Source organism: Varanus komodoensis, unplaced genomic scaffold (genome assembly GCF_004798865.1).
Source record: "Varanus komodoensis strain SLA01 unplaced genomic scaffold, ASM479886v1 scaffold79, whole genome shotgun sequence".
NCBI classification, from domain to species: Eukaryota; Metazoa; Chordata; class Lepidosauria; order Squamata; family Varanidae; genus Varanus; species Varanus komodoensis.
In genome coordinates this window covers 1504583-1518765 of record NW_025336467.1, presented here as the reverse complement: position 1 = coordinate 1518765, position 14183 = coordinate 1504583, and the positions used below count along the sequence as shown (strand labels likewise).

At 47.8% G+C, this 14183-nt stretch overlaps 1 protein-coding gene across 2 annotated transcripts in view; it reads left to right on the top strand.

Annotated features, from left to right (window-relative positions):
* Positions 1-14183, top strand: part of LOC123035332 (protein unc-13 homolog A) — a 151091-nt gene that overhangs the window by 81468 nt on the left and 55440 nt on the right. For both annotated transcript variants that reach the window (XM_044453377.1, XM_044453376.1), the window contains 8 exons: positions 1935-1940; positions 3199-3270; positions 4686-4905; positions 7174-7401; positions 8419-8560; positions 10025-10194; positions 11792-11907; positions 12479-12642. In XM_044453377.1, the coding sequence (XP_044309312.1) occupies positions 1935-1940; positions 3199-3270; positions 4686-4905; positions 7174-7401; positions 8419-8560; positions 10025-10194; positions 11792-11907; positions 12479-12642 (1118 nt within the window). The remainder of the gene's footprint in view (positions 1-1934; positions 1941-3198; positions 3271-4685; positions 4906-7173; positions 7402-8418; positions 8561-10024; positions 10195-11791; positions 11908-12478; positions 12643-14183) is intronic.

Genomic DNA, 14183 nt, shown 5'->3' with positions numbered 1-14183 from the left:
TGCACAGAAGTTTGTGTTGGAGAGCTCTTGGAGCATCTGAAAAATAGAAACAGAGCAAGTCAGAAGGAGCTCCCGGGCCATCTAGTCTGACCCAACTCCAGCCAGCTCAGCTTACGACATGCCCACCATGTGCATGTCCAGCCTACCCTTCAACACCCTCACCGATAGGGCCTCATCCACCTCCCATGGAAGCCCATTCCACACCCTCGGGGTCCTAACTGCATCCAAATTGAACCTTGGTTCCCTGAGCTTTGCTCCGTTGGAGCACGTCCTGTCCTCCTCTGCAGGGGAGAACAGGTCTCTACACACCTCCGTGTGACACCCCCTCACATACCTGTATGTCTCCAACAAATCCCCTCGGAGTCTCCTCTTCTCCAGGCTGAAGAGACCCAGTTCCCTCAGTCTGGCCTCATATGGCTTTCCCTGCGAACTGGCCACCAACCTTGTGGCCCTTCGCTGCACTGACTCTAACCTGGCTATATCCTTCCTGTAACGAGGGGCCCAAAACTGAATACAATACTTCAGTTGCGGGCACGGCAGAGTTGTGTAGAGTGGCAGTAATACCTCTCTCGATCGAGAAGCCACACTTCTGGCTATGCAACCAAGGGTGGCGTTCGCCCTCTTGGCCACCGCATCACACGGCTGGCTCATGTTCAGCCTGCAGTCGACCAGCACCCCAAGGTCCCTTTCACAAGTGCTGCTCTCCAGCCACTTGTCCCCTAACCTGTACTTATGGCACCCATTCCTATGCCCCAAGTGCAAGACCTTGCTCTTCTCCACATTGAACGCCATCCTGACAGAGCCCTGGGGGACCCCGCTTGTCACTGGCCGCCATCCCGATGATTCCCCGCCAATGGTTACCCTCTGCTTTTGGTCAGTCAGCCATGCCCTAATCCATCGGACAGTGCTTTGGTCTATCCCAAAACTCCTCAGTTTCTCAGCCAGGATATCATGGGGCACTTTGTCAAAGGCCTTGCTGAAATCCAGGGAAACCACATCCACTGCGTCCCTTCCATCCAGCCACCTCGAAACCTTGCCGTAGAATCCCACAAGGTTTGTCTGGCAGGAAGAACTGCGTTCTTATCCAAGGGCCATATGTGGGTGTCTAGGGGCTATCAATGTGGTTTGAGAGCCCTGGAGGAGGCATTTCTGCACATGTTTTAGACAGCCAGAAAGGCAGGGATGCAAAGCAGCTCCCAGAGTCTTTGAACTGGGAATCCTGACCAGCCAGATGTTGCAACTGCTGAAAATTCTGGTGTTCCTTCGTCTGTTGGAGGCCTGGCACTTTCCGCCCAAGCTCGCCCCGTCACGCTCCCTGCTTGCAGAAGATGCGTTATTCCTCTTCTGTTGTCTGTCTGCCTTTTAGCCTGTCTCTTCCCTCTAGCGCTGATGCTGCATGCCTTGACTGGCTTACTGGGGGTGTGGAGGTGGGTGCTGGCATCTCTGCCTTATGTGTGGGTACCAAACTTGGGAGTGGGGGGGGGGTGGTTACATCCCTTGGGCAGAGTGTCCAGTGATGTTGTTGTTGCTCTATCTAGGGGGTATCTGTGAGTCCATAGCAATCCTTCTGATTGCAAATCAGTGATGTTTGGTTTGAAGAACTGATGTGTGGATCAAAACATGGCAGGGAAGCAGCTTAAGTTCATAATATTCTGTCCAACCCATTCAGGAATTAATCAGTTTAATTAATGGGGGAACAAGCTCCAGATGTTGCTGGACCCCAACTCCCATCATTCCCATGAGCCACGCTGGCTGAAGCTGATGGACTTAGAGCCCAACAACATCTGGAAGACCCAGATTCTCCTGACTTAGAGGAACGAGTTGTGCCCTTTTATCATGGGGTCTGTCTAGAAGATATTCTGCTTTTTCCAGTCATATTAACCATTTTTCTTTTCTTCTCCTCTCGATCATTTTTGTTCATCCCATCCTTACAGGCTATGGTGAGTATTGGCTTTTTATTTACTCCCCATTTTACACCACAAGCGAGGCTCTCAAACACTTCTCCCAAAAATAATATAAATAAATAACAATAAAAAATAGAAACATAGAAACAGAGCGAGTCAGAAGGGACTCCTGGGCCATCTAGTCTGACCCCCGGCTCCAGCCAGCTCTGCTCACGACATGCCCACCATGTGCATGTCTAGCCAATCCTTGAACACCCTCACTGATGGGGCCTCAACCCCCTCCCGTGGAAACCCATTCCACACCCTCAGGTTCCTAACTGTCAGGAAGTACTTAAAATAAATAAGAATGAAAATTAAATTTTAAAAAAACAGTCGCAGGCAAACTCCATTTTTACAGACTATTAATTAGCCAATGTTCAGAAAAGTTTGCCAGTATTCCAAAAATTCTCCCCTGGAGTATAAGAGTAGCATATTTACACTTGAAACACATCACTGCATGGCCCCATGAAGATATGTAGGTTGATTAACCTTCACAATCCCCATGGGGTGAGCCCCCTAGAAATTCAACTCTTCTCACCCTACACAAACTTTCTAACTGGCTGGGTTTACATCTCAAACAACCCAGGATGGTTTCCATGGGTCACATATTTTGTCTGGCTGTGATTGTCAGATGACCTAATTGTTTCTACACTAGTGTAGTTTCTCCTTCCTCACTTGGCCCTCCCATGGTTGGCACACACCCCATCAGTCACAGCACCTGAAATTCAGTCCCTCACGGGATAGCTGGAGCGGCTCCTGCAGCCGCGCTTGTGTCAGTGAGTCTGTGGCATCTGCACAGAAGGACCATGGAAACCACGATGCAGGTTTGGACAACCTGAGAAACTGTGCTGAAATGTGGAATCCATGCGGCACGCCATTGTTTCGTGCCAAGTTGTGCACACCTACCAAGTATGTAATTCAGAGGTTCTGGGTCTGGATGAAAACAACTATATAAAACTTTTGCAAGAAACATGAGCACTAAGGATTTTTAAAAAGCTTGTTTGTCATTATACGCTGGCAAGTTGTCCCCGACTTACGGCGTCCCATGGGATGTCCTGCCCATGAAAACACCATGTTTAGGTATTTTCTTGCTCCTGCGCTGGATTTTTAAAACACGTGCACTGAAGGATTTTCAGCCGCTTTTTTCTAGGGCTACATTGAATTAGAGGTTAAAACTCTCCTTTACCTTTTGTTGCTTTTTGTTCTTTCTTAATGGTTGGCAGCTTTGATTATCTGTTGTGTTTCCTTCCAACAGTCTTTGGTCCAGTCCAGGAAAGCTGGTATTACGTCTGCGCTTGCATCAAGCACTTTAAACAACGAAGAGCTAGTAAGTTCCCCAGTGGGTCGGTCTCTCTCTCTCTCTCTCTCTCTCCCTCCCTCCCTCCCTCCCTCCCTCTCTCTCTCTCTCTCTCTCTCTCTCATTCCTTCTTCTTTGTTAGTTCTTCCATAATTGCACTTTCATGGCCAGGAGGAAACTGGATTGGGATGAGAGAAGGAGCTACTGAGGCTGGTTGAATTCCCTCAGATACTCTCCGTGGCAGCCTTTGGGCCCTTTTGCACCACAGGGGGACGGCTAAGAAGCCCAAATGAAATGTGTGTTCAGGTCCTCGGGCTGGGAATGACGCCACCAAAAAGCATCCCAAGCTGTCCCCACTGGCTGCGTTCACAGAGCAGATTGGGTGGGGGCAGGACAAGTGACAATCTGGCTGGGAAGCTCCATTCTGGCCAGGGGACCATATTGCGCTTAGGAGAACATTGGGCCAACTTGGTCTAAACCAGCTTTTCATGTGTAGAAACATAAAACAGAGTGAGTCAGAAGGGACCTCTTGAGTTATCTAGTCTGACCCCTGGCTCCACTCACAACATGCCCACCATGTGCGTTTCCAGCCTATCCTTTAACACCCTCACCGATGGGGCCTCAACCCCCTCTCAGGGAAGCCCATTCCACACCCTCGGGGTCCTGACTGTCAGGAAGTGCTTCCTGGCATCCAAATTGAACCTTGGTTCCTTGAGCTTGGCTCCGTTGGAGCGCGTCCTGCCTTCCTCTGCAGGGGAGAACAGGTCCCTGCCCACCTCTGTGTGACACCCCCTCACACACCTGTATGTCTCCAACAGGACCCCTCTGAGTCTCCTCTCCTCCAGGCTGAAGAGACCCAGTTCTCTCAGTCTCGCCTCCTACGGCATCCCCTGCAAACCGGCCACCAACCTTGTGGCCCTTCGCTGCTCTGACTCTAAATTTATAAATTTACAATTTATATATTGTGCTCACTGCCTTGCTTTGAGAGGGATGACAAAGAAACAGAGAAGGTCCCTAGCTGAATCAACAGGAAAGGATTAGTCAACAGGAAAGATCTCTTTCTGCTTCAGCTTCTGCCTACCATATAATTTATTGAATTATTTGTTTGTGTATTGATAGAAAACATTTCCCACTACTGCTTCGCTCACAAAGATACCAGTAATGATGTTTTGCAGTTACCAAGAGTGAGATGCTCAGTCTAAAAACAGGACATATACAAGGGAAGATAGTTGGGGAGGAGAAGAAAGTTCAGGCACTTGACCAGCTGGGATGGGAGCATTTCCAGTGACCTGATAGAATGGCTGCCACTGGATGCCAGGGAGAGTCAAAGGCAGTCGGTGTCTCAGCAGAGACTAAGCAATGCTGGGCTTGATGAGAAAAGTCTAACATGCCCTCGAGGAGCTTCCCTTGTTTCGACATCCATGTTCTTTCTTCTCTCCCCTCAGAAAAACCATGTTTACAAGAAGACCCTCCAAGCCTTAATCTACCCCATTTCTTGCACAACACCCCACAACTTTGAGGTGTGGACAGCCACCACACCCACCTACTGCTACGAGTGTGAAGGCCTGCTGTGGGGCATTGCGCGCCAAGGAATGCGATGCACCGAGTGTGGTGTGAAGTGCCACGAGAAGTGCCAAGACCTCCTCAACGCCGACTGCCTGCAAAGTGAGCACCCAACTTGTTTGGTCAGAATTATTTTAAGAACGGGGAACCAGTGCAGGAAACCGCGTCTTTACATATGAGAGAATGTCCTAAAACGTCACGTTTGTTAAAATGCATATACAACCCATAATTCAGGGGTTGAAACCTGTTGACCTTCAGATGTTGTTGGACTGCAATTCCCATCTCACTGTCTGAGGCAATTGCAGCCAGATCAGCACAGAGTTATAGTAGTGGTACAGAATAAAATGCTAAAGTGTAAAAGCCAACTGTTAAAATAGTGGGAAAATGAAATGGTTTTCACCTGGTGCCCAAAAGAATGCAGAGTAAGCACCGGACACACTTCTATGGGGAGTTCATTCCAAAACTGGGGTGCCACAACCAAAAAGACCCTCCTCCTGGGAGCCACCCTCCTTACTTCCTTTGGAAGGGGCTCCCAGAGAAGGACCCCAAAGATGGCCTTGGGGTCTGAGTAGGCCCATATGGGACAAGGCAGTCCTTCAGATAACCTGACCCAACCCATCTAGATATCCTTTGGAACCATAAACACCTTCAGTGCATCTGCCACATTTAAGGATGACTCTGACACGCTGAGGTATATTCAGACAAGAGCATCCAGGATAGTCAGAGGTCTGGAGGCCAGTTCCTTGGAGGAATGCTTGAAAAATTCTGGGCATGCTTAGCTGGGGGAAGGGAAGATTCGGGGGAGACAGGGTGGCAGTTGTCAAATATCTGAAAGGCTGCCACTCCAGTAAAAGGGCAGAGTTATTCTCTGTTGCTCCAGAAGGCAGGCCTGCGGACAACAGAGCAAAATGGGAAAGAAGCAGATTTTGGGTAAACACTGGGCAAAGCTGCCTAACAATAGATGGCCTTGGGAGGTAGCGAGTTTGCACTTGTTTAGTCACAAAGTTGTGTCCCACCCATTGCGACCCCATGGACAACATTCCTCCAGGCCTTTCTGTCCTCCACCATCCCCGGAGTCCACCTAAGCTCACACCAACTGCCCCAGTGACTCCATCCAGCCACCTCATCCTCTGCCGTCCCCTCCTTCTTTTGCCATCTATTGTTCCCAGCATCAGGCTCTTCTCCAGGGAGTCCTTCCTTCTCATGGGGTGGCCAAAGCATCTGAGCTTCAGCTTCAGGATCTGGCCTTCTAGAGAGCAGTCAGGGTTGATCTCCTCTAGGACTGACCGGTTTGATCTCCTTACAGTCCGAGGGGCTTGCAGGAGTCTCCTCCAGCACCACAATCCAAAGGCCTCAATCCTTTGGCGCTCAGCCTTCCTTATGGTCCAGCTTTCACAGCCACACCTTGCAACTGGGAAGCCCATAGCCTTGACTATACGCACTTTCGTTGGCAGGATGATGTCTCCGCTTTTTAGTATGCTGTCTAGATTTGCCATAGCTCTCCTCCCCAGGAGCAAGCGCCTTTTAATTTCTTGGCTCCAGTCCCCGTCTGTGGTGATGTTGGAGCCCAGGAAGATAAAATCTGTCGCTAGAGTTTGCACTGGAGGTCTTTAAATGGACACTGGGCACTCCATTCCTCATGGCCAAACCCGCACTGAGCAGAAGGTTAGGGTGCGTGGTCCATAAAGGTTGCTCGCTCTGCAGTGAGGCTTGCTTTTGAGTAATCTCTGTGTGCTAAACCTCACTGAATTCATCAAGATCCCTTGTGAGTACTTTTAGCTTTGGAGTCTTCTTCAAGTTCAGGCAGTTGGGGAAATGGATGTTTGCAACAGCTATGGGATTAAAGGTAGAATTTATTCATTGAGGAATGCTACTGAAAGCAAGTGAGGCACGGGGGTTAAGAGCGTGGGACTGGGACTCGGGTGATCCAGGTTCTAATTCCTGCTCAGCCATGGAGTCCACTTGGTGACTTCGGGCCAGCCGCAGACTCTCAGCCCAGCCTACCTCACAGGGTTGTTGTGGTGGGGATAAGATGGACAGCAACAGGTGGAGAATGACAAAACCCACTCTGAGTTCTTTGTAAGAAAAAAGGTGGGATATAAACTTAACAAATAAAATAGAGAAACAGGAAAGGGGGTGGGAGAGGGGTAAAGTGGACCACCTGAAGTTTGTCGGTCTGTTGAAAATATTTTATGCATTTATTGTTGTTGTTAGCACTATCCTCTCTCCTCAGCTCTGAGAAAACGTAATCACAGCCAAACAGGGTTTCTGAATGCATGCAATGAAATCAGTGTAAAAATAACTAACGCTTTATGCACAAGCGTCTGTCCGCATTCAGAGTTTTACACCTGTGCTTCTCTTGGTACATAGGAGCTGCAGAGAAGAGCTCCAAGCACGGAGCTGAAGACCGTACGCAGAATATCATCATGGTGCTGAAAGACCGCATGAAGATCCGGGAGCGTAATAAACCTGAGATCTTTGAGCTAATCCAGGAGATTTTTGCTGTCTCCAAGACAACTCACACGCAGCAAATGAAGGCAGTAAAGCAGAGCGTCCTGGACGGCACCTCAAAATGGTCAGCCAAGATCAGCATCACAGGTACATAACAGAAGACAGAATCTGCCCAACCTCCAGAATAGAATGGGAGGAAGGTACTTTTCAGGTGGGAAAAATGCACAGAGGAAACACAGGTTGCAAATGTGCTAGTTCATTTAATTGCTCCTTTAAAGTTCAGACTATGTATTTAAAGTGCTTTATAGACCTTTGTACATATTCTTAGGACAGTTATTTAAAATAACATAATAAATGTCATCCATATAAAATCCACATCTGAATAATCACAAAAATAATGGAGGAATAAGTGACTATTCAACCAGGAATAATAGACCAACATATTAAACCACAGTAACCAACCATCATTTTGATAACAGCCCATTTAAAATCATAGTATCTAATCAACAGTTAAAATAATGGGAGAATAAAAAGGGTTTTGAGCTGGCACCAAAATGTATAAAGCATCGGCACTTGTCATAGCTCCCTGGTTTCACGGGTGGAGTATCACTGCGGAAAAGGCCTTTCCCCTTCTTAGCCACCTTCCTTGCTTGCGTTAATGATGGCTTCTGAAGAAGGAACTCTGTTGATGATCTTAAGGTCTGGGTAGGAGTACAAACAGGGAGATGTTCCTGAGGTATCCAGGCCCTGAGCTATTTAGGGCTTTATCCATTAATGTGAGTGCCTTGAAGCGGTTATATGATGTCTGCCACTGAAGTTATGAGCTCCGATGGTTCTTGGTTGTGAGCCCCATCCGGTCAGGCATACGCGGTGATTTCAAGAAGATCTTCCCAGCCGTGCTTGCCATGCGCCCCAATTTTGTAGGCTACAAACGGAGCTGCATAATTTTGGCAGTCATTTTGCCCGAGGGATCAATCTCGAAAAGAAAAGAAGAAAAGCTTTTCTTCCCAGCTGTTCTGTGTCACTCACTCTTGTTTCTGTTTGTTTTCTCTGTTCGTGTCTGTCTGGTGGGAATTTTCTCTGATGGCTCTGTACATGTATGTGTGCGCCCATGTACCAAAATGGCACCTGTGTGCGTGCGTGATTTGTACACGTGGATGGTAGTTGTTTGTGCGCAAGGCTTGCAGGCAAAGGACAAAACAGGTTCCAGCGACCCTTATGTTACCGTCCAGGTTGGGAAGACCAAAAAGAGAACGAAAACTATCTATGGCAACCTGAACCCAGTCTGGGAGGAAAACTTCCACTTGTAAGTTGAACTTTTCCACCATCTGCCTCTTCCTTAGTTTGCACTGCATTTGTTCCTGTCCCACATCACCAACTCTCTCCAAAACCCATTCGCACATCCCTTTTAGCCCCGCATCACCAACTCTCTCCAAAACCCATTCGCACAACCCTTTTGGTGCATGTGGAAGCTTCTCTTGATAGGATTACAGTAATGCTGCACAGGCCTATTTGAGGGGTAAGCAAACCCCCACTTTTGTGTCATCATTGGCTGGTTTTTCTGTGTCATTCTGAGTTCTGTTCTGCCTGAACTCCCACTTAGCTAGACAAGCTTCTAAAATGGACCATGCAATCTGTTCTTTCTACTCAGAAGTAAGTTCTACTGAGGTCAATGGGATAATTCTCAGGAAAGCAGGTTGTAAGGATTGCAGCCTCATTCTGGAACGGATGCAGACCCCAGTTGGACATAGGTTTCAAGGGGCTTGAGGGTGGGTAGGGACAGTTAATTAAAAGAGAATTGCTTAATTAAGACAAGTCACCAGGAAAAAAAGTTGCTACATTATAAAGCTCAAAATCTTATATTTTACTAAAGTGGCACAGGTTTAATGTGAAACTTGGCATTCATCACCAATCCAGTCAATACTTGCAAAACTACCAAAGGACTTGCTTCAGGTTTGGCAATTTTGCCAAAGAATTGTAATGCCTTGAACTGGACTGGCAAGATACTCTCCACTGGCAGCCAGTTCAAGCAGGCCTCACTCTGCCCCCAGTCCTGTTGGTTCGCTAAGTCATTGCTATGCAGGGTTTAGAATACAAAGGAGTTCTTGTCCATGATGATTGAAGGCAAAAGGAGAAGGGGACGGCAGAGGATGAGGTGGCTGGATGGAGTCACTGAGGCAGTGGCTCTGGGCTCGGCTGGTCTCTGGGGGATGGTGGAGGACAGGAGGGCCTGGAGGAGTGTTGACCGTGGGATCATGACGGGTGGGGCACAACTTTGCAACTAACGACAACAACATATGGCTGTGATAGTTGGACCATAGGGAAAGCTGAGCACCAAAGAATTGAGGCCTTTGAATTGTGCTGGAGGAGACTCCTGTGAGTCCCTTGGACCACAAGGCGATCAAACCAGTCAGTACTGCAGGAGATCAACCCTGTCTGCTCTTTAGAAGGCCAGATACTGAAGATGAAACTCAAATGCTTTGGCCACCTAATGAGAAGGAAGGACTCCCTGGAAAAGAGCCTGATGCTGGGAACAATTGAGGGCAAAAGAAGGAGGGGACAGCAGAGGATGAGGTGGCTTGGTGCGGTCACTGGGGAGGTGGGTGTGAGCTTAGCTGGACTCCAGGGGATGGTGGAGGACAGGAGAACCTAGAGGAGTATTGTCCATGGGGTCATGAAGAGTCGGGCACAACTTTGCGACTGAACAACAACAACATCCATGATGCTGTCTCCTTCCTCCACCCCATTTCCCACGTTCCTCCACCTTTAGCGAATGCCATAATTCCTCCGATCGGATCAAGGTTCGAGTATGGGATGAAGATGATGACATCAAGTCCCGGGTGAAGCAGCGCTTTAAGAGAGAATCCGATGATTTCCTGGGACAGACCATCATCGAAGTCCGGACGCTGAGTGGAGAGATGGATGTCTGGTACAACCTTGGTAAGAAGTGCCAAACATACTGGGCCGAGCAGTATCAACAAGGCCGGACCCTGGACGGCCGAGTTCTGAGGAAGGGTGGCTCCGAGAAGGCCAAAAGGCTGGAGGGCGCCAAAGTCAGGACCATGGGGAGCTCCTGCGCAGGACCATGGAGGGCACCAAAACCAGGACCATGGGGAGCTCCTGCTCAGGACCATGGAGGGCGCCAAAGCCTGGACCATGGGGAGCTCCTGCGCAGGACCATGGAGGGCGCCAATGCCAGGACCATGGGGAGCTCCAGCTAATCCTACAAGGGTGGAGGAGACGAGATTCTGTGGCCCACCCACTCTTCCGAAGCACCACCTCTTTTTCCTAAACTCTTAAAGGGCCAGCGCCCTTCTGTGGCACTGCTGATGCTCTGTATCTGCAGTGACTGGCTCCAGTGCCCACGAGGCGTTGTGGGGAGATTCCAGCCCCATGGGTAGCTTCCCAAAGGCTCAGCTCCAAGCCCACAGCACATGCACTGGCCCAGGGAGATTGCAGCTTCTACTCCATTAGTGCTTGGCCAGGGAGTCCCTCTTTGCTGGCCTTCTCAGGGCCTCTGTCATCAGATTCCGAAGGGGAGGATGCCATGGAAGAGGCAATGGGAGGGCCGGAGGGTCCAGGGTGGGGAGGAGCCGTTGAAGCCCATCGTGCCCATTACCGCAGTTTTTGAGGCCAACTGTGAGAGCCAGACCTGTTTTGGAAAAGACAAGAGAAGCCTCTCAGGAGCAAGGGAGCCATTGCCCTGCCCGATCCCCAAACCCTGTGACAAGGGGTCAGGAGAGGCGAGCTACCCAGTTAGAGGGCCTTTGCAGGCTCGCAGGCTGGCTGCCACAAGGGTGGATCCTGCAGCATGAATGAAGGGAGAGAATGGGTGGGGGAACTGTCCAATTTGGGTTCCACGCTCATTCGCTCTGCACATGAGCAGAGGCTATCATTCAGCCTGAGAGGGGGCTTTTAGAGTTGCATCGTCTTGTTAGCTGTGAAGTACCAATAAAGGTCTACATTGCCTGGGGTCTTGGAGCCTGGGGAGAGGGGAGCAAGAGGGGCTTCAGCTTGCAAAACCGGGCTCTCCACTTGCCATAGTTCCAGCAAAGTCTCAAAATTGGCACAGAAGCACAAAAGCCTAGGAGAAGACACTGCTTCTTCTGTTTCTGCAAACCCAGCCTTGGGAGTTGCGTTTTCATGTGCTTATCTGGGAAGAGCTTTCAGATTGCGATACAAATCAGTTGACTTATATCACGCAAGCCATTAAATGCCAATGTTTTCTCTAGTAATTTTCTCTTCCACTTTGTGTGTTCATGAAACATTTCCCTGCTTTTCTGGATATTGTCCAAGGTCATGTCCATACTGCCATGTCCTTCTTGTTGCAAGCAGTTTCAGCTTTTGAGCAGACAAACCTTGCCTAGAAAATATAAAGTTTTTCCACTATGGGGCTCACCAGGGAAGATGTAAATCCCAGGCATGAGATTCTGCTCCCTTTGTGGCGAAAATAATTCTGCATCTCCCCACTAGCATAATAAAAATTGACTACCTACGCTGCTCTTCATATCCTTTCTCTGCCCTTGCACCTTTTCAGACAAGCGGACAGACAAGTCAGCCGTCTCTGGAGCTATCCGGCTGCACATCAGTGTGGAGATCAAAGGAGAGGAGAAAGTTGCACCGTATCATGTCCAGTACACCTGCCTCCATGAGGTGAGCGGGCGCAAGTCGTTGTGCTCTCTGTTGTGCAACCCCGCCCCAAACACCTGCACAGGTAGAGAAGTGCTTCCCTTGGATCCCTCCTGCCCTTGGGCACTGCCTAGCTAGGTTCAGAATTGATGGGGGGAGGGGGAGCTTGGCTGTTTGTCTTGATTGATAAGCCCATTCCAGGATTTGAGAGCCTGAGGACATCTTGGCATGTGACATGGCCGGAGCGTGTCCTTCCAGTTCCTCTCCCTTGCCCTCTTCCCACATGGCCCCTTTTGCTTCACATAAAGCTGACCTGATCGGAGTTGCAGCATTGAAGAGCTTTTACCTGGGGGTTGCATTGATCTCAGTTGCCTGGAACACTGGAATCCCAGCATGCCAGGCACTAGGAAGTCTGGCCACATGATGCTCAACTGCCAAGCACTTTGATTCTGCAGAAGTTCATCTGTCTAGCTATGTAGAAAGCTCCACGTGACATTGCTGTAGACATTCTCTGCTCTTCTCTTGGAGCAGCTTTCTCCATTGCTGTGACCTAAAGTTTTAAAAACTTCCCCCCTCTGTCTAAATGCTGTGCTAGAACCTTTTCCATTTTGTGACGGACATCCAAAACAACGGCGTGGTAAAAATCCCAGATGCTAAAGGTGATGATGCTTGGAAAGTGTATTTTGATGAAACGGCCCAGGAGATTGTGGATGAGTTTGCCATGAGATACGGAGTGGAGTCCATCTATCAGGCTATGACGTGAGTGTCTGCAGAAAATATCTGCAACTCAGGTTAACCCTCAGATTAGTTTCTGGCCTTTTTGATGCTTTGAATCAACTAAATTTAAGCACTTCACTGCCTTCATTGCACTGCATATGGCCATAGATGCAAAATTGATTGTTTGCCATCTTTTGTCAGTGTGCATTTGCAAATCAATAGCGGCATTGCTAAAAGATTTACAAATAGATAATGCAAGCAAATTCATGGCACATGGGTCATATGTATGATTATTCATCTTAAATCTGCCCATTGAGTTTCCTTTTTGAGAAGGCATTTGGTCCATGGTGGGACTTTTATTGCTTTTTTGCGTTTTTCACAACTTCTGCATACTTTGCTTTTTCCTTTAGCTGCCTTGTGAGCCTTTGAGGAAAACAAGACTTATTTCTAAAAAAAAATCTAAATATTGACAAGGGAGACGAGGTGGAGTATCTTACTTCACAGACATAAGTGCTCAATCTTTTGGATAAACACTCAATAGTCATAACTCTCCCAATTTAGAAGTTTTGCACAGCTTTTGTAGCCCCGCTATCCTCCCATATCACATATTTTACTCAACTGACTGTTTACCTATCTAGGTGCAAGTATCTTGCTAGTATACTCCTTGCTCTTTGAACTCCCCACTCTTATTTTTCTACTTCTGACCTTGGAAAGAGGCAACAGAACAGGATCAAAGCTTCAATACCTCACTCCCAAGAGAAAATATATAAAATGTCCCACAGTCCTTCAGATTGATTTGACTGCTGAGGTTTGTACTTCAGACTTTTAATCTCTGTGCTATTGCAGTTCTTTATCCGAAACCTAAGATATTGGAGCGATGCAAAATCGTCACCAAATGCACACTTTGCAGTTCCTTGAAGCCATTATTGTTAGTATTTTATTATTATTTATTATTTTATTATTAGTATTTTATCCATTCACTTGTCTGCTACCCCATTATCCATAAGTTTCTCTGGGCAGCTCACAGCAAGTCCAGCCAATTAAAACAATATAATACACTACAGTTCACAATAAAACTGAAGATGATAACAATAAGATTAAAAATACAATTAAATAACCGAGGAGATAAATAGTAAGAGAATCAAAAAATGAAATATTAACCCAATTAAAACAGCCTAAGAAGATAAAGTAGCATCATACCTTGTTAAATAGAATGTCTGGCACTAAGATCACAGCAGTGATTAACAATTAAAAGCCCATTAAAAACCTGACCAGTACATCCATCAAAGTAATTGCAAAACAGGAAGATTTGTAGTTGACGCCTGAAGGACGGCAGGGATGGCACCAACCTCCATCTCCAGTGAGACTGCATTCCACAGTTGGGGTGCTATTTTGGAAACGCTCTCTTTCTTAACACCGCCCCCTTCATTTCATTCTGGAGAGGAATTTTTATTTATTTTGCATTTATAAGCCGCCAAACAGATCAAATGAGCATACAACAAAATAACAACCAAACCATTAAAAATAATCGATGACTAGCAATACTTACAAAGGCCAGATCAAATCTAAAAAATAATCGAGGA